The 19,216-nt window shown below is 37.1% G+C and overlaps 1 protein-coding gene across 1 annotated transcript in view; it reads right to left on the bottom strand.

Annotated features, from left to right (window-relative positions):
• Nucleotides 1–3,460: 3,460 nt before the first annotated feature.
• Nucleotides 3,461–19,216, bottom strand: part of TAX1BP1 (Tax1 binding protein 1) — a 338,069-nt gene continuing 322,313 nt past the window's right edge. Inside the window, exon 13 of the mRNA XM_053715733.1 lies at nt 3,461–4,503. Within this exon, the coding sequence (XP_053571708.1) occupies nt 4,302–4,503 (202 nt within the window). The 3' untranslated portion in view covers nt 3,461–4,301. The remainder of the gene's footprint in view (nt 4,504–19,216) is intronic.

Genomic DNA, 19,216 nt, shown 5'->3' with positions numbered 1-19,216 from the left:
CACCCCAGAGTGATCACGCTTACCTCTTAGTTCTGGTAATTTAGCCAAAACCTCAGTCATAACAGTAGCCATATCCTGTGATTTGTAATGGCCGCCCAGATGTACTCGGCGCTACAATATCACGCACCTCCCTCTGAGCGGGAGATGTAGGTACTGACACGTGAGGCGAGTTAGTCGGCATAACTCTCCCCTCGTTGTTTGGTGAAATTTGTTCAATTTGTACAGATTGATTTTTATTTAAAGTAGCATCAATACAGTTAGTACATAAATTTCTATTGGGCTCCACTTTGGCATTGCTACAAATGACACAGGTATCATCCTCTGAATCAGACATGTTTAACACACTAGCAAATAAACTTGCAACTTGGAAATACAATTCAATTAGAATAATATTAAAACGTACTGTGCCTTTAAGAAGCACAGAAGATCTATGACAGTTGAAAATTAATAAATTGAAACAGTTATAGCCTCAATCCTTGTAAACAACACAACTTTAGCAAAGGTTTAATCCCATTAGCAAAGATAACAAATTCTGAAAGCAGGAAACAAATTACAGAATAAACGTTTTTTATCTCAGTCAAACTATAATTCTCACAGCTCTGCTGAGAGAAATTACCTCCCTCAAAATAAGTTTTGAAGACCCCTGAGCTCTGTAGAGATGAACCGGATCATGCAGGGAATACAATGAGTTGCTGCCTGAAATATTTGATGCATAGTAAAAGCGCCAAAAAACGGCCCCTCCCCCTCACACACAGCAGTGAGGGAGAACAGAAACTGTCAGAAAACAGATTAAGCAACTGCCAAGTGGAAAAATAGTGCCCAAACATTTATTCACTCAGTACCTCAGCAAATGAAAACGATTTTACATTCCAGCAAAAACGTTAAACATAATCTCTAGTTATTAAACAGCTTTATGTATTTCTTACAGTGTAATTCTAGTGAAGTACCATTCCCCAGAATACTGAAGTGTAATAGTATACATACATGACATTATATCGGTATGGCAGGATTTTCTCATCAATTCCATTGTCAGAAAATAAAAACTGCTACATACCTCTATGCAGATTCATCTGCCCGCTGTCCCCTGATCTGAAGTTTACCTCTCCTCAGATGGCCGAGAAACAGCAATATGATCTTAACTACTCCGGCTAAAATCATAACAAAAACTCTGGTAGATTCTTCTTCAAACTCTGCCAGAGAGATAATAACACACTCCGGTGCTATTTTAAAATAAACTTTTGATTGAAGATATAAAACTAAGTATAATCACCATAGTCCTCTCACACATCCTATCTAGTCGTTGGGTGCAAGAGAATGACTGGGAGTGACGTAGAGGGGAGGAGCTATATGCAGCTCTGCTGGGTGAATCCTCTTGCACTTCCTGTTGGGGAGGAGTAATATCCCAGAAGTAATGATGACCCGTGGACTGATCACACTTAACAGAAGAAAATCCCTTTATTACCCAATTCCCAGTTTTGCATAACCAACACAGTTATAATAATATACTTTTAACCTCTGTGATTATCTTGAATCTAAGCCTCTGCAAACTGCCCCTTTTTTCAGTTCTTTTGACAGACTTGCAATCTAGCCAATCAGTGCCTGCTCCCAGATAACTTCACGTGCACAAGCACAGTGTTATCTATATGAAATACGTGAACTAACACCCTCTAGTGGTGAAAAACTGTTAAAATGCATTCTGAAAAGAGGTGGGCTTCAAAGTCTAAGAAATTAGCATATGAACCTCCTAGGTTAAGCTTTCAACTAAGAATACCAAGAGAACAAAGCAAAATTGGTGATAAAAGTAAATTGGAAAATTGTTTAAAATTACATGCTCTATCTGAATCATGAAAGTTTATTTTGGCCTAGACTGTCCCTTTAAGTATATACACATCTATATGCACTGTCTCTTTAAATATCCATCTTATTATAAATATTAGTGTATGATGTAACGAACAACACATACCCTAAAAGTAGATAATAATTTTCAGCTTTGTTCTCTTGTTTTTTATGAATATGTATATTTGTTTAATTAGATTGTATGTGAGGAGTTCGCAGAGGGGGAGTGTAGGCCAAGTGATTTTGTATTGGCTGGGCTGGATTCCCCATCTGTGTACTTAATCAGGTATGACACACCTGTACAACAGCTCTGAGGAAGTGCCCTGAAGGACAGGAAACGCGTCAGTTGTATAGATCTGTTAGCTGTGCTCTGTATCGTTTTAACTGCATGTCTAAATAAATGGACTTTTAAAGTGCTTTTTCCTCTCCCTCCTCGTTTTTACATAAGTGTCCACCGTTGCTGCTTTATGACATTTTGCTTAGATTACCTTTGAACTACAGCAGGGTTTTTGGATAGCCCTGAAGCGCTACGGAACTGGGACCGGAACCGTCACTGACTGCACAAAGTCGGTTGGAGTTTGCATGAATTCACCTGGGAACCGTGAGTAAATAGCTACATTTTCTGAAGCTTTTCTACGGCTACATATTCAGAGTGGTCTATTATATGTATCACGTATCCATATACAGCTGTGATATTTCTCATACATAGACAGGCTTGGAGCATAGCCTATACAGCTCTAGGAGGTGATTTCAAGATTTATAACTCTGTTAGACTTAGTGGATCCCGTTATGTTTAATGTGACTGTAAGCATTTGATACATTGTACTTGGAAACAAAGTTATTTGGTTGTGAACATTCACCATTGTTTGAAGTCACATTTAAGCGTTACTTTGGGCGCATTTTTATACTACTTGGACTTAAGAGTTTTTGTGTGCTATATTTTTTTTTATATACATGTAGATTGCACTGATTAAAAAGAAATAAATCTCACTTTAGGACAATAGTGAATTGTCCCTCGATACATGTATTGATTGCACTGAATTTTTTTTTTTTTTTCCTCTTTTGGACAAAAGCATATTGTCCCTTAATAAATTTATTTTTTACCTCATACAACTTTTAGACACAATGCCAAAGTGCCTTTACATTGCGGTCTATGCGGAACAGCGTTCTCTATAAATATATGTATATGCTTATATACATATATAGTTATTAGTTAATATGTGTATATTCACATATAAACACAAATATATATGTATATAAGTCTGTACATTTAAAATTGCTGCTCACGTGACTTACCCCCTTCGCTGCGCTAGGTTCTCATGCCATGTCTGACGGCATGAGAACAAGGCTCCCATTGGAGCATATGGAAGCAGGCTCTCGTGAGCGCAATGCTTTCATGCAATGCGAGGTTGTGTTCGCATTACACCTAACTTGTAATACCAGTGCACATTTGCGTGCACTGGTATTACAAAGTAGAGCACAAATAGTGCCCTAACAAGAGTGATATTTTGCACTCCCCTTGTAATCCGGCCCTATATTGGTACCTTTTTAATGTCATTATTTTAGTTTTTTCCATTTCATTATTATTTGTACTGTCTTAAAAATTAATAAAAAGAAAAAGTAATTTAATAAAAAAACTCAGTGATACTGATTTTGCTTTATTGTAAACAGTTACAAAGGATTCAATCAGAAGTTGAGGAAAATTACAACATATATTTTATTAATAGGCATTAAATAAACACATGCTTTTATTGTAAGTACATAAATTACAATCTCAAAGACGTAAAATTGTGTTTTCTTAATAGTGGATTCCACTGCATCAAGTAGTTTTTAAGAATGTTAAATGATTTTTCAGATAGTATAATATATGAATTATGTTCCAGCATTTTGTAGCACATAAAATAAACCAGTGTCATAGCAATTTAGTGTCCTTTGAGTCTCTAACTTATCAAGCATCTACTTGAAACATTTTCAATATAGCCTGCAGCGTAATTTCATTTTTTATAAGCTTTTACAGTTTGATTTGCTGATTCAAATGAGTATGTCTATTGTAAGAAAGTTTTGTGTATATATATGACGACAGCCAAACTCATTCATTACTAAAACATTGAAAACAAAAATCAGGGAGTTGAGAAGATGCATGCTGATTTCTGCGACTATTAGGGAACAAATAGCAATTGTAATGCTTTAAAATGGTGTAAATTCAGCAGCAAGAAATGAGCTAATACAATGGAGGTGTCATCCTATGGCTCTCTGTGGATTTACATGGTTTTACTAACAGTTACAAATAGAGATAAAATCTTACATAAATTATAAGCGATAAAACAAAATTAAAAAAAATAATTGTTTTACTCTAATTAAACTGCAACATATTGTATACCGGAAGTGATGCTTTAAGCTATGTTTAATTGTAGTATTTAAGGTGAACGTCTCACCACTATATTTCAACATAGAGCAAGGCTGCTTCACTCAAAATTCAAAACATTGCCGTCAAAGTGTGTCTGGACATGTCTCTCAAAGATCTGCTGGTCACACTCCAGGGGAAACTGCTCATTGCACATAGGACACACCTTCCAGTGGCTATCTACATGGGCTTCAAACTGGATCTGGTCAAAGTTAGGAGGAAACACCACTGCACACAGGGGGCATTTCTTTTGCATAGTAAATCTGTAAAAAAAAGAAAGAAAAATTAACAGCTGCACTGCACAATGTGAAACATTGCATATGCTTTTATTTCACGGTTTATGGTGGTTATAAGTGCATTAAAGGCAAGATTGTTGTCATAGAACAATTCATTAAAACATGTGAGTTTTAATTTTATACTTACTGATTATTTCTTTACATTTAAAAAAATATTTATTTTATGTTTCACAATCTAGATATGTAAATAGAATTTGGTAAGTAAGCCTATTTTTGAGGTTGCTTACTTTTAAGACTATTCTGCTAGTGGCTTTGATGGGCTATATCAGTATCATCTCCTTCATTTGATAAATAGAATTGTTTCTATTTATCGATCTGACTGTTTGGTGCAGTTTTTCATATAGCATAAATGTAAAGAAATAGATTCTTTTTTTAAAAACACTTGTGCTAAAGTGTTTCATTCTGGGAAGTCATCATTAAAACTACTGATATGGGCAGAAAAAAATCCCTCCCACTAGCAACTTTGGTGTACAAGGTATTTTTTAAAAATGATGCTTGCAAACATCCAAATACATTGAACTGAAATGAAACTTTGTGAAATTTAGCAAGGAGAATCAACAGGCAGGTCTAAATAACTTAAATCCAATATTCACTTTACCTAGGTAGCCATCATAGAAAAGGCTTTCATCTTAAAAGGTTCAGTTTTTTTTTAAAGTGAATCCTAAAGGCCAAATAAGCATTAGATCTTTTCTGTTCCATTATGGAGGAAAACTTACAAAGCTTGTAATTCATTATTAGAATTTAGGCAGAATGATAGATCATCAATCATTATATCTAATATTCTGAAAAATTAACCATATAAGGAAGAAATTAATGATACAAAGCTGCTATGGTCTGTCAAAGTCTTAAAAGCAAGTAACCTCTAAAACACTGTAGGACTTACTAACCAAATTCAGGTCCCAAGGAAGAATGGAAAGCCTAAAAAGTAGACAAATAGTTTGGAAGAAACTAAAGAACAACATTAGCATTAGCTTAGCTGTGGATAAAACACTAAAAAGTAAACAACCTCAAGGAAGCTGTATGCATGGGATCAGAATGATGTTGTTACAAAACCAGCACATCCAAATTTACGCCCAACGAAGGAACGTGATGGCAGAAAAGTTGACAAATGTGAAATAATGAAGGGAAAGCCTAAAAGAAACCAATACTTTTAGAGAGTTAAAAGGGACATGATTTACATAGATCACACAATTTTAAAGAAATTCCAGTTTTACTTCTATTTCCTAATTTCCTTCTTTCTCTTGGTATCATTTGTTGAAGGAGCAGTAAAGCACTACTGTGAGATAGTTAAAATCTAACGACAAGAGGCATATATGTGCAGCCACCAATCAGCAGCGTCTGAACCCATATAGGTATACTTTTCAACAAAGGATACAAAGAGAACGAAACAAATTAGATAACAGAAATAATTTGGAAAGTTATTTAAAATTGCATTCACTATCTGAATCATTAAAGAAATAAACCGAGTTTCATGTCTCTTTAATGGCTCATTATAAAGCAACATTACATTGGAGAAACTCTAGTATTTGTGGAATTTACAAGGAAGACCAATGTGGATATATCCATATATCCCATGAAGAAAAAAAATAAAATTATTCTTACCTGATAAATTAAAGGGACATTATACACAAATTTTTTTCTTTGCATAAATGTTTCGTAGATCTATTTATATAGCCCATAAAGTTTTTTTTTATTGTTTTTTTTTTAATGTATAGTTTTGCTTATTTTTAAATAACATTGCTCTGATTTTCAGACTCCTAACCAAGACCCAAAGTTTTATGTGAATACCGTCAGCTACCTTCTCCAGCTTGCTCCTGTTTGTGTAAAGGGTCTTTTCATATGCAAAAGAAGGGGGGGGGGGAGAGTCTGATATTTCCCACTTGCAACTTGGGCTTTCCAACTGCCTTTTCAACAGAGCTAAAGTAAGTTTTTAAACAGTTTTATACTCTATTTTTAAATCAGTATCTATGCATCTTATTCTTTATAGTAGTGTCTATTACATGCAGTTATTTGAAAATGAGTGTATACTGTCCCTTTAATTTCTTTCATGATGGTGAAAGTCCACTCCAGTCCACTAGAAGGAGGCAAAAACACCCCCCTACACAACAGAGCTTAAAATACCTCCCACTCTCCCTAAATCCCCATTCATATATATGACCAAGTAGATGGTTGAAACATAAAAGCAGGAAAGACAGGGGCAAATTACATGAAAAACAAGTACTGCAGCCAACTGTAGAAGAAAAACGGTGGGTCTTGTGGACTCTCGCTATCGTGAAGGAAATTAATTTATCAAGTAAACACTTTTTGTTTGTGTTTTTTTCTCATATTGTGAGAGTCACAAGACATCCCATGTAGGATCATAATAGCAAGCAGTGTCCACAAGAGTACCATGCCAGAAGAGGCATAAAAAAAGGTGGGTACGAAGACCGTTAAAACAGATCCAGAAACCAAAAACCTGAGAAGTCACGCTACAGTAATCAGAATGACTAGGTACAAAATCAGAACAATAAATTGGTTGTGATACACTGCAACTTATATGAATCCACAAAAAGAGTATGTGGAGGGTGCTCAGTGTTAATAAGATAATATATTAATTGGGAAAGAAGCACCATATAGAGCATTTACTAGAGAGAATTATACATAAGGGGATAGGTAAAACAGCACCTATAGTAATACAAATTAACTTTTATTGATATATATATATATATATTTTTTTTTTATACAAAATCCGTAACCAATGGATGATACAACAAGACATACACACACACAATGTTAAAAGAAACGCAAGTGAAGCCTGAGTGAGACTGTTATAAACTTATCAGCTAGAAATCCCAGAGGATAAATGCTAGTGAAAACAGGGAAACCATGGAGTCCCTGTAAAAAACTAAGTAGATACTCAAAATAACATTAGCATATCAAATAGGGACACAGTCCCAAATACCCATTTAGTAACTAACCAATATCACAATTATTAAAGTATCTAGTAAGGAGTATATGTGGAACAAATTTCACACATATTAGTAACAGCTCACATCAGGTAATGGTTGCGTGATGCGCATTTCGCCTCAGCTTTTTCAAAGGTGAAGATAAATGCAGTTGATCCTATCCTTAAAACGCGGGAAATTACCAATCCTGGGGTAGTATACTATACACACCCACATTATGGCCTATCCGAGTGATGTACCCGTAATTGGTTATTAAGGGTCATGTGACCAAATCACATGTTATTGGAGGTATAACAAAAGACTCTGAAGGGTACGCCCCTCTATTCTTATCGGGTATGAACCGTAGGCATAGTAACCAACTTATAAACATGGAATGACGAAACAAACAAATGTTAAAGTGAGTCTTTTATATCTTGCTAGATACATATCGCTATAAACTACCAATTTGATATACTTGTAGTGACCGATTCATTAACCGATCAAGAGACGCTATCCTAGAAGGTACAATTATACCCACTGTTCTGATGCAATCTATATCAAGCGTCTTGGGCATATGTAAGATACTTGACACCCGTATCATATATAGATAGGTATCATCAAATCTCAAAGGTGTAGGGTCAAAATAAGTCATATTGGATAACTGAATAAGGTCCCAAATAGAATGTTAAACGTATAGTTATATACCACACCAAGAGGTGCACATATTTATCATATAAACTACTCAGTCGAGAAGCACCAATGTACTCGATATTGTAATGTAGATTTACGCAATAAAAATAATTATATCACTTCAGGATTGTCATAGAGCACCATATATGGAAAAAATATATAGTCTCGTTATGGGATCTAGTTAGCCTAAGGAACACTGCTACTACATATCTAGGCCATTGTATGAAGCAAGGTACCATATTTACAGTTGTCGTTGTATGACAAACATATACTGTAGTAGATGGTATACCATATCATTAATGATAAAGTGGAAATTATATGTTGACCGGATTTATGTCAGTCAATAACAAATACATATACCGTTGGGTGTCAGAGTTGAGCCAGAAATTCCATCTGCTCTCAGATTGTAGCAACATAGGTTCAATGTTGCCACCTCAAATTCCTGTCATCACCTTGAGTGTCGACATTTTGATATCTGGTTTGGATTTATGATGACACAAAAAATGCCTTGCCACTGATGTCAAGGTTTTCCCTTTCCTACCGTCTTTAATACTATTCTTTATGTCATTGATGTGTTCCCCCAATCGGGTACGCACTTCCCTAGTAGTAATTCCCACATAGAATTTGTGGCAGTCACACTGTAAGCAGTATACGACATTTCTGGATCTGCAATTAGCAAAATCACTTATCTTTTTAGTACCTGTAGGAAACATCTCAATTTCTTTTAAGTTGTACACGTATTTACAGAAGGAACATGATCCACAGCTATGGGTCCCAGATATTGATTTTGTTTTTAATTTGCACACAAAGTGACTCCTAACAAGTTTGTTGCATATTGTTGGTGCCCTCCTCCAACTCACTGATATCCGTTCCCTAACTACTTCTTTCAAGTCTTTGTTGGTTCTCAGAATGTCAAAGTTTGTTAAGAATTGTTACAATTTCTGTATGTATCTCATTGTATGTTGTAACGAACCTCACTTTGTTGTCATATGTATCTGTTTTGTTTTTAGGTACCAATAGGTTATCTCTGTTAGTATGTAGAGCTCAGCTTTCTTAATAACTTTACAGGTGTAACCCCTTGATTTTAGTCTTTGTCTTAAAGGGCCATGATACCCAAATGTTTAAACACTTGAAAGTGATGCAGCATAGCTGTAAAAAGCTACGACCATGAAAATATCACCTAAACATCTCTATGTAAAAAAGAAAGATATTTTACCTCAAAAATTCCTCAGTAGCCACATCCCATACTTCTAAGCAGCAAATCAGTATGTCTGTCCCGGGAAAGCTAAGTTAGTGAGCTTACGTGCACACTCATCTTATTTCCCTATTCAGTTTAAGGAAGTTTACTATGAAATGTAATGAGAGTTAAGTCAAATCTCATGAGATCACAGTAAAAGTTCATGACCTCAGCACTGTTGATGCTGATTGGCTGCTGTTCATTTCTTTATTTTTTTTAATTTTTTTTTTACACCTGCAGCTGGGCAGCAGCTGAGTATAACTTTTTACACAGAATTTATTCTGCTGAGCTGAGGAGATTGTGAGGTAAAATATCTTCCATTTTTACATAAAGATGCTCAGATGATATTTTCCTGTCAGCTTTTTACAATTATAAAGCATCAGTTTCAAGTGCTTTAGAATATGAGTATTATGTCCCTTTAACTCTTTAGCTCTTAAGAAAAAAGTTTGCAGATATGAGCAATTTATCCTCAGTCACAAAAATCCCCCCAGAAGTATGGCTCTTTTGGTTGGCCACGAGTGACAACTGCTAAATTCCAAAATTTAGTTAGTTGCTGTAGATTTTCTGAAAAGGTCTGTATTAATATGTCTTTTCCTGTATTTGCTTATCTTAGTGTCCAAAAACTCCACCTCCTTTGAGTTTATGTGGTAAGTAAGTTTTAAGTTCAGATCATTGTTAAGTATATTGAGGAATTCCTTAAAAAGGATTTCACCACCTTTCCATAGAATTAACAGATCATCTATGTATCTGATCCACAGGATCACATTGTCAGTATATTTGGTCAAAGTTTCCCCAAACACGATCTCACATTCCCACCAACCCAAGTAGATGTTTGCATATGTCGGTGCGCATGAAGAACCCATTGCTGTCCCCTATGTTTGGAGATACAACCGATCATTCAACACAATAAAATTGTGTTCAAGGACAAAGAAGTTTCAATATGAAGTTATTCCTATCTTGTTTCTCTTTTGTCTCCATATTTAGGAAGTATTTTATTGCACTGCAAAACTTATGTTTATTAGACGTATAAAGGGACTCAATGTCACATGTGATCAAAAGAGTATCTTCTTCAATTATCACAGCATTTAGTTTTCCCAGTACATCCATGATATCCCTCACATAAGAAGGCAATGTCAGTACAATCTGTCTGAGACTCAAATCCAAAAATTGGCTTGCTGATTCACATAAGCTATGCTCAATGACAAGACTTGTTAAAAGGCTTTATTCTCTAATCCCACTGAAGATTTCTTGAAAAAATATCATACCCTTATAAACGATGCAAAAATACAGGGGTGTATTACAGAAAGAGTGGGATTTTTTTAATTTTACATACCCAAAAACCTCCACCACCTATCTACTCTCTAAGATTCATAAAAACAAAGACAAACCACCTGGACGACCAACTGTGTCAAGCATACATCCGCATGAAACACCAGATAAGGAGGATCACATTGCAAGGCCGCGAGTTCAGATACTCTGAGTGCCGATGCAATAGCCAACAGGAAGAGAACCTTCCAGGACAGAATCTTAATGTCTATGGAATGCATAGGTTCAAACGAAACCCTATGCAAAACCTTAAGGACTAAGTTTAAGCTCCAAGGCGGAGTCGACTGTCTAAAGACAGGCCTGATTCTAGACAGAGCCTGAACAAAAGATTGAATGTCAGGGAGCTCAGCGAGTCTCCTATGCAACAACACTGATAATGCCGAAATCTGTCCCTTTAAGGAACTAGCGGCAAGACCCTTCTCCAAATCATCTTGGAGAAAGGACAGAATTCTGGATACCTTCGCATTATGCCAAGGATATCCATGCTTTTCACACCAGGACAAGTAAGTCCTCCACACCTTATGGTAGATGCGACGAGACTTAGACTTGTTCCAAGATTGAGCCGGCTTCCAAGATCCCTTTGTGGCGGGTTGATGGCGCTGGGCCTTGTCCGCACGAATGGGACAATCCTTTAGACTTAGCCTTCTTATACTGCGGTAGGAAAGCTCCCTTGCCTCCCGGAACCGTGGATATAATCAAATCCAATCCTGGACCGAAGAGGATCTTTCCTTGAAAAGGCAAGGACAACAGCCTCGCCTTAGAGGTCATGTCCGCAGATCAAGATTTTAGCCACAGAGCCCTGCGCGCTAAAACAGAAAAACCTGACACCTTAGCATTCAGGTGAATAATTTGCATATTGGCATCACAGATGAAAGAATTGGCGATCTTCAGCACCTTAATCTTCTCCTGTATCTCGTCGATGGATGTCTCCCCCCCCGACCATTTCACACAGGGATTCACACCAATATGTCGCAGCTCCAGCAACCGCCGCTGCTGGCTGAAAAACAAACCCCATGTGTTGAAACATCTTTCTCAACATGTTTTCCAGCTTTTTATCCATGGGCTCTTTAAATGATGAACTGTCCTCAAGGGGAATAGCCGTCTGCTTTGTGAGCATAGAGATAGCCCCATTCACCTTAGGGATGGTCCACCATAGCTCAAGCTGAGAGTCCGGAACGGGAAACAGTTTTTTAAAGGAAGAAGGGGAAAAGGAAGAACCTAATCGCTCCCATTCGTTCTTAATAATATTAGCCATCTTAATGGGAGCCGGGAAAGACTGAGGTACTACCATGCCCTTGAATACCTTGTCAAGCTTAGGAATCGCAGGTTCCTTAGGTATCTTAGGTTCCGGAACCTCCAGAGTAGCAAGCACCTGCCGTAGCAGAAAGCGCAAATTCTCCATCCTAAACCTATAACCAGGCTCCTCCGCCGCCGGAGGTTTAGATGATATGGACTCCGACCCAGAAGGGGCCTCCTCCTAAGAGTGGGAGTGGGCCACGTCACCGTAAAGAGCCTCTGGATCTCCCATCGGCGAGGACAAACCCTGGGCCGGGCCGCTATGATAAACCCTACGCTTGAGCTTAGGAGAACGTGGTAAGGCATGGATCGTTTTCGAAACCGCCGATTCCAGTTGGTCCGCAAAGTCTGATGGCTAACAAATCTCTCCCGAAGGAGTAACTGTTGGACCCTGGGGCGCTGCATGTGCTATCGGAGATGAATGTAGGGAATGCACCTCCCGGGACAAAGAACCCTCAGAGGTGGATGGCTCGCTAAAAGACACAAGACTTTCCAGGAAAGAAACTTAATGTCCACTTAATGCATAGGCTCAAATGGAAGAGCCTGCCAAACCTTCAGCACCAAATTTATGTTCCAAGGTGGAGAAATTGGTTTAATAACAGGCTTAATACGAACCAAAGCCTAAACAAAACCTTGAATATCAGGAGGTTTAGCAAATTTCTTGTGAAACAAAACAGAAAGAGCAGAAATCTGACCTTACAAAGAACTGGCAGATAAACCTTTATCCAAACCATCTTGCAAAAATCTAGAAATCCTTAAAGGATGCAAGGAAAAACCATGAACAAGACACCAAGAAATAAAAGTTTTTTAAACTTTAAAATAAATTTTCCTGGTCACTGTCTTTCGATCTTTAATCAGGGTCTAAATCACAGACTCAGAGAAACCCCTATGCCGAAGAACTAACCACTTAATCTCCATGCCATCAAGTTTAGAGATTTCATATCCTGACGGAAAAAAGGGACCTTGGTAAAGAATATCTGGCCATAAGAGGAAGAGGCCAGGGAGGGCAACTGGATGTCTGAGCAAGATCCGCAAACCAAACTCAACGGGACCAGCCTGGAGCAATTAGAATCACTTATGAATTATCCTGCTTGATCTGGGAAGAAGTACCAGAGGAGGATACACCTAGGCCAGCTGAAAGAACCATGGAGCTATCAGAGCATACACAAAAAAACAACAATCTTTTGGTGTGAGTTTCTGCTAAACGTAAAGATGGATAAACCAACTGTGCACCCCAATACGCATACTCTTACGCACAACCAGGTACTCAAATTTTAAATCTCATTTATTTAAAAAAAATTCTGATAAATGTAGACCCAGGAGGTTTAACACAAAAGATCCCTTTATATTTGGGGTGCAAATTAATCTGATCCTAGGCTATATATAATTTGTATAAATAAAAATGCCAGCCATATGTTTTATATTAGTGTTTAAATTGTTAATATAAACAAAAGTAATTTACCTAAAACACTCTCCTACTATGCTTGATATCAGGAAAAAAGCAGTCCTGTACTGAAAACATATCACCAGAGGACACCCTATAGGAGTTCATTGTAGACCCAATATGAGCAGGCAAGTCCCTTCACCATCCTTTGGAGGATAGTGACTTAAAATTTCATCATGTGAAGAAAAATTAAGTCACATTTCAAACTCCTTAAATGTCCCTCTAGATAAAACACTGCCCTCTGAGGGGAAATGGGCCTCAACTTAGTCTGAGAACCCCTCCCAACGAATAAATCTCCACATCACAATCCTTCACCTTCCATAGAAGTGGGAGGGGTTATATAGAGCTCCCTAGGTTTGAGAATCTTTGCCGCTTCCAATCGGTAGGGAAGGTAATTTATTGTAGACTCTTACCACCTTTATGAAAGAAATATAAAGGTTACTGAAATTGTAGAAACTATTGATAATGTAAAATGTATTTAGGTGACTGAAAACTGGGGATAAAAATGTGTTTAAAATAGGGGTTGTATATAAGCCTCTATAACAGGATAAAAAACGGGACAATCTGTTAATCAAAAAAATAACCAAAAATGACCATGAGGGGTAAGGTTATAGTAGTGGGGGACTTTAATTTGTCAGATATAGCCTGGAAGATACCCTATGCTAGATAAGCAGGTATATTCTTAGATCATTGCAAGAAGAATCACTTAAATAATTGGTTAAGGAACCAACTCAAAAGGAAGCTATATTAGATGTAATACTTAGTGATACTATAAAATATGACACTGTAGTTGAGAACTTAGGGTTCAGTGATCATCAGTCTGTTTGGTTTAGTATTCATGTGCTGGTACTATCCACTCAAACATAGAAGAAATCCTTAACAATTTAAAAGGGCAAATTCCATTTATTTCATGGTGTTGAGAGAGTCCACAAGTCATTACTCTTCGGAAATACCTCTCATGACCACTGGGAGGATGCAAAGTTTCCCAAAAATTCCAAGAGCCCTTAAAAACCCTCCCACTTTACTCGAAACTAGTTTGAAGTATAGCCAAGCAAGGAGAAGAAGGGTAGAAAAGAATAAGAAATAAAAAAATAAATGTTAACTTGTAATATCACAAAAAAATATATAACCAATAAAGAAAAAAATGTTATAAAGCACTGGTAAGGATATGTGATCTTCAGGAATCCAGACGTTAAAATCCTTGGAAGAAAAGGAAACAACAACAAAAAGTCCTGTATACACAGATTATATAAAAAAAGGTGGAAGTATCTACTCACAACTCTTGGGAGCTAGAACTTAGCTCTCAGTAAAATGGCTCATGGGTTAAGGTATAGATGGATCAAGGGACAACAAACTTCGTAAAAGCAATTTATTACTCCAGTAAAATCACTCAGGATAAGGGAAAAATTGTAAAACACAAAGCCGACTGTAGAATCACCAAACACGGCGTTCACAGACAGCTGCAGAGTGTACATTTCAAAGTCCAAACCCTCCTTGTGACATCAGAGTGCCAACAGTCCAATCAGATTCGACGTACGTATATATATATATATATATATATATATATATATATATTAAAAAAATTAAACGCAGCACAAATATATACAACAAAAACAATGACTAAAAACAGCTGCCTGAAGGACTTTCCTACCAAAAGCTGCTTCAGAGGGAGTAAAAACATCAAAATGGTAGAATTAATAAACAATTTGTAAGGCAAACCCAGTAGCTGCCTTGCGAATTAGATCAACAGAAGGTAGCCACTAACCTAGTAGAATGGGCAGTAATACCCAAGGTTTGTGAGGCAAGGCTGGAGCAATCAGAATTACTGAAGAGACTTCCTGCTTGATACAAGCTATCACTTTTCGCAACAGAACAAGAGGAGAAAACATGTAAGCCAGACAAAACAACCAAGTAGCTACTAAAGTATTCACACATTCCGCATGAGGATCCCTGGACTTCGTAGAGTATCTGAGTAGATTGTTGTTAAATTAAGAAGCCATCATATCTATTTCTCAAAGTCCCCACAGATCCACAATCTGTCTGAAAACTTCCAGATGAAGAGACCATTTGCCTAGATGAATGGATTAGCGATGGAGAAAATCTGCTCCCAAATTGTTCACCCCTGGAATATGAAACACAGAGACTGAACAGATAGGTCTCTGCCCAAGTCAGAATTTGAGACACCTCTTCCATCGCCAAGGAACTGTGAGTTCAACCCTAATGATTGATTTAAGCTACTGCTGTGACATTGTCTGATGGGAAATGCAGAAAAAGTTTTTCTTCCCAGGAGAGGCTAATTCAGAAGAGCCCTAAAAAAAGTTCCAGAACATTTATTGTAAACCTTGCCTCCAGAGAAGACAAAACTCCATTTTCAATCAGGGACCTCCAAACTGCACCCCAACATGAAAGACTTGCATCTGTCATGATTACAGTAAATTTTGGCCTGAAAAATTATGGCCCTTGAACAATGGACTGATGATTTATCCACCAAGACAAGGATTATCTTGTTCTGAAATCCAGATAAATCTTCTGAGACAACTGATTGTAATCTCTTCCTTGTGTATTTGACAACAGTATAATATGCAAACTCCCACCAAAACAAAACAGGTACTCACAAAGATAAAAACACACATTTGTGCTTATAGACAAATAACTGAGAATTCAGTGTCTCAGTTTACTGACACTACACCCGCTCACCGCTGGGACAGGTAACTTTAGTCTCGGCTTTGTTCAGCTGTAAGCTGTATCCACCGCAGTTTCCAAACAGCTATATTTCAGTGTGGAAGCGGCTGAAGTATAGCTGTTCAGAGACTTCGGTGGATACAGCTCACAGCCGACAAAGCAGAGACTGAAGTTGCCCTTCCCAGCGGTGAGCGGCTGCAGTGTCAGTGAACTGAGACACTGAATTCTCAGTATGCGTCTATAAACACAAAATTAGTGCTTTTATCTTTGTGAGTACCTGTCTTCTTTTGGTGGGGGGGGGGGGTGCATATTATGCTGTTGTGATATACACAAAGAGGCACCGTTTCTTTGTGCTTTTGTACACAGGTGTCGGCTTACAGTTCCTTATATGTGGATAAGAGCTGCTTCGCGTCGGAAAAAACATATAGGAATCCTGGTGACTTTCGGTTTTCTGTTCCTCCCTGCCAAGACTGGACTATACATTTCTGGATTTTTTACCAAGCTGGTTGTACTGAACATTAGATATAGAGGTGCCCTCTTAGTCTAGATACATCTAGACATTGTTTTTAATTGTAATCTCTGCACCACCCACTAATAAAGCATACTAATCTAAAAAGAGGTCTCGTGAAACTGAGCAAACTGAACAACATGTGAAGCTTCTATCATAAGCCCTAAAACTTCCATGCAAAGATCTACAGAAAGAAAAGTAACTGAAGATTTGCACAAGCTGCAAGAAGTTTCAGCATTCTCTTCTCTATCAGGGAAAGTCTCAGAGACTGAATCTATTATCAAATTTAGGACTGTAACCCTGGATTGAGGAATAAGAGAACTCTTTGGAAAAATGATTCTCCAAACATGCCTTTGAAGAAACGCCAAAGGTCTGTTGGTATGAGATACTGCTAAATGTGAAGATGGAGCCAGTAAGAGAGCCCCCAGAACATTTTGTAACAATCCTGGGAGTGTTAGCCAGACCAAAAGCAAGAGCAACAAACTGAAAATGATTTTTCAGGAATGCAAATCTAAGAAAACGACAATAATGCCTGTGAATAGGGATATGAAGCCAAGCATCCTTGAAAGCTATTGTGGACATAAATGCCCTTGATGAACAAGAGGAAGAATAGTCTGTATAGTTTCAATCTTGAAAGAATGAACCCTGGGAAACTTGTTTTGAGTCTTTAAATCCAAAACAGGCCTGTAAGTTCCCTCCTTTTTAGGAACAATAAAAATTTTAACTTTTTGCGTGCGTCAGGTAGCACTCGTTTTACAAGTTGAAAGTAAAAGGTTTGCACACAAGTGAAATCCGACACGCGCAAAGGAGCGTGCAAAATGGAAAAAACATCTATACTAACCCAAACTAAGCTATTAATATTAAACATTTCAGTGTTTTTCACATTGAAATATGTTATATTTAAATTTATATTTATACAAACATCTGTATATATGTCTATACCTGTATATATTTATAAAGGTATAGATTTATATATTTAGATATATACAGAAATAAAAATATAAAATGTATTTCTATAAGAATAATATTGCAATGCACAATATGCTGTAGGTGTGGTGTCGGGCTACAGCACTTGAAGACAGTTATCATAAGGCATGTTATGCAAGTATTAATGTAAATAAAGATAATGTGTGTAGCGCTATACAAAATACCCAAATATGCCTATCTAGTAATACTGTCTCCTTCCTAGACAGTTAATTCGAACATAAAATGATAAAAAGGTTAGATGGCGCTAATAGCTTTGGGTTAAATATGGTATAAAAAACTCACCAAATGTCCCTTTAAATCTCTGTATTGGATAGGGTTTAAAACTTCTAAGGTAGCCTTAAGGTATGTCGTTCCAAATTAAAATTGGTAATAGTAATGTGTAATCTGTGCACCTTCCACTTATATACTATGACCAAAGAGATAGACTAGGCTGGATATATATTAATTAAACATATATTTATATTTTATTCTCCACCAATAGGGTCAAACAGTTAATTGTCAAGACGATTAAAATCTACTAAAAACAAAAATCATTCATACATACATGCGATATCAAATCCCTAATAAACTAATTTGGTTGAAACTATGAGTTGAAATAGCAACAAATCAGACACTTTTTCCTTTGATATATATAAACAAAATATATTCCAGTGTGTATAAGTTGTCTAATAGCAGCAAATTAGAAACCTTCTCCTGTGATATATAGGAACAATTTTATAAGTGTAGGTAAATAATATAAGTGTAGGTAAATAATCTAATGGCAGCGAATCAAAAACCTTCTCCTGCGGTATATAAAAACAAGAGATATACAATCTTGTGCAAAATACATATATTTGTGAAAAATTATGTGCAAAAATAAAATTAAAATAAAAGAGGGATGTAACCAGACGATATAATTATGATTTAAGCCACTTTTGGAACCGGTTCCTATTGTGCCCAAAAAATCCTTCTCAATGTTCAGGTGAACAATGTGAAAGTTAGAGTTCTCTCCGTAGAAATATTCAATATATCAATCAGTCTTTCTCATAGGCACCTTTCCAAAAAAAACACAATTGCAGATCCAAACTCAATCAATAGCTGGGTTAAAATTTGTTCAGTTAATAGCTGGGTTAAAATTCCAAATACCACCTCATACAGGTATATATGTTAGAGTTCTACTTGATAATGCTTCTTAAAAGGCAATGATTATTCAGCAGGTCAGCTATTTGTAAGCTGGCTCTTACCTGCTTCCTCCTCCGGCGGTGTTGTTTGTATTATTGTCAGGCCGGGAGTCCTCGCGCTCTTCCACTTCTAATGCGCCTCTGACGTCACCGGCTTCTGACAGCTGTTCACAGAAATAGGAGAAAATACTTGCGCAAGTATATCTTGTGTCCGTTCACCGTTGGTATCTCTGCACTTAAGTACTTGGCGTACGCAGAGGTCTTTGGTTTCTCAGCTTGACAGCTCTTTGCTCCCTCCGGATCGTAAATGTTTAATTTTTGCAGGTATCGCTCACAGCACTTTCTACGCGTTTCACCCGTTATCCGGGGCTTTCTCAAGATCCTGTGTGTCTCGCACCTGCTCATTATATACCCAGCCTGTTCCGG

Source organism: Bombina bombina, chromosome 5 (genome assembly GCF_027579735.1).
Source record: "Bombina bombina isolate aBomBom1 chromosome 5, aBomBom1.pri, whole genome shotgun sequence".
In the NCBI taxonomy this organism is placed as follows: Eukaryota; Metazoa; Chordata; class Amphibia; order Anura; family Bombinatoridae; genus Bombina; species Bombina bombina.
This window is presented reverse-complemented; position numbering and strand designations above follow the sequence as displayed.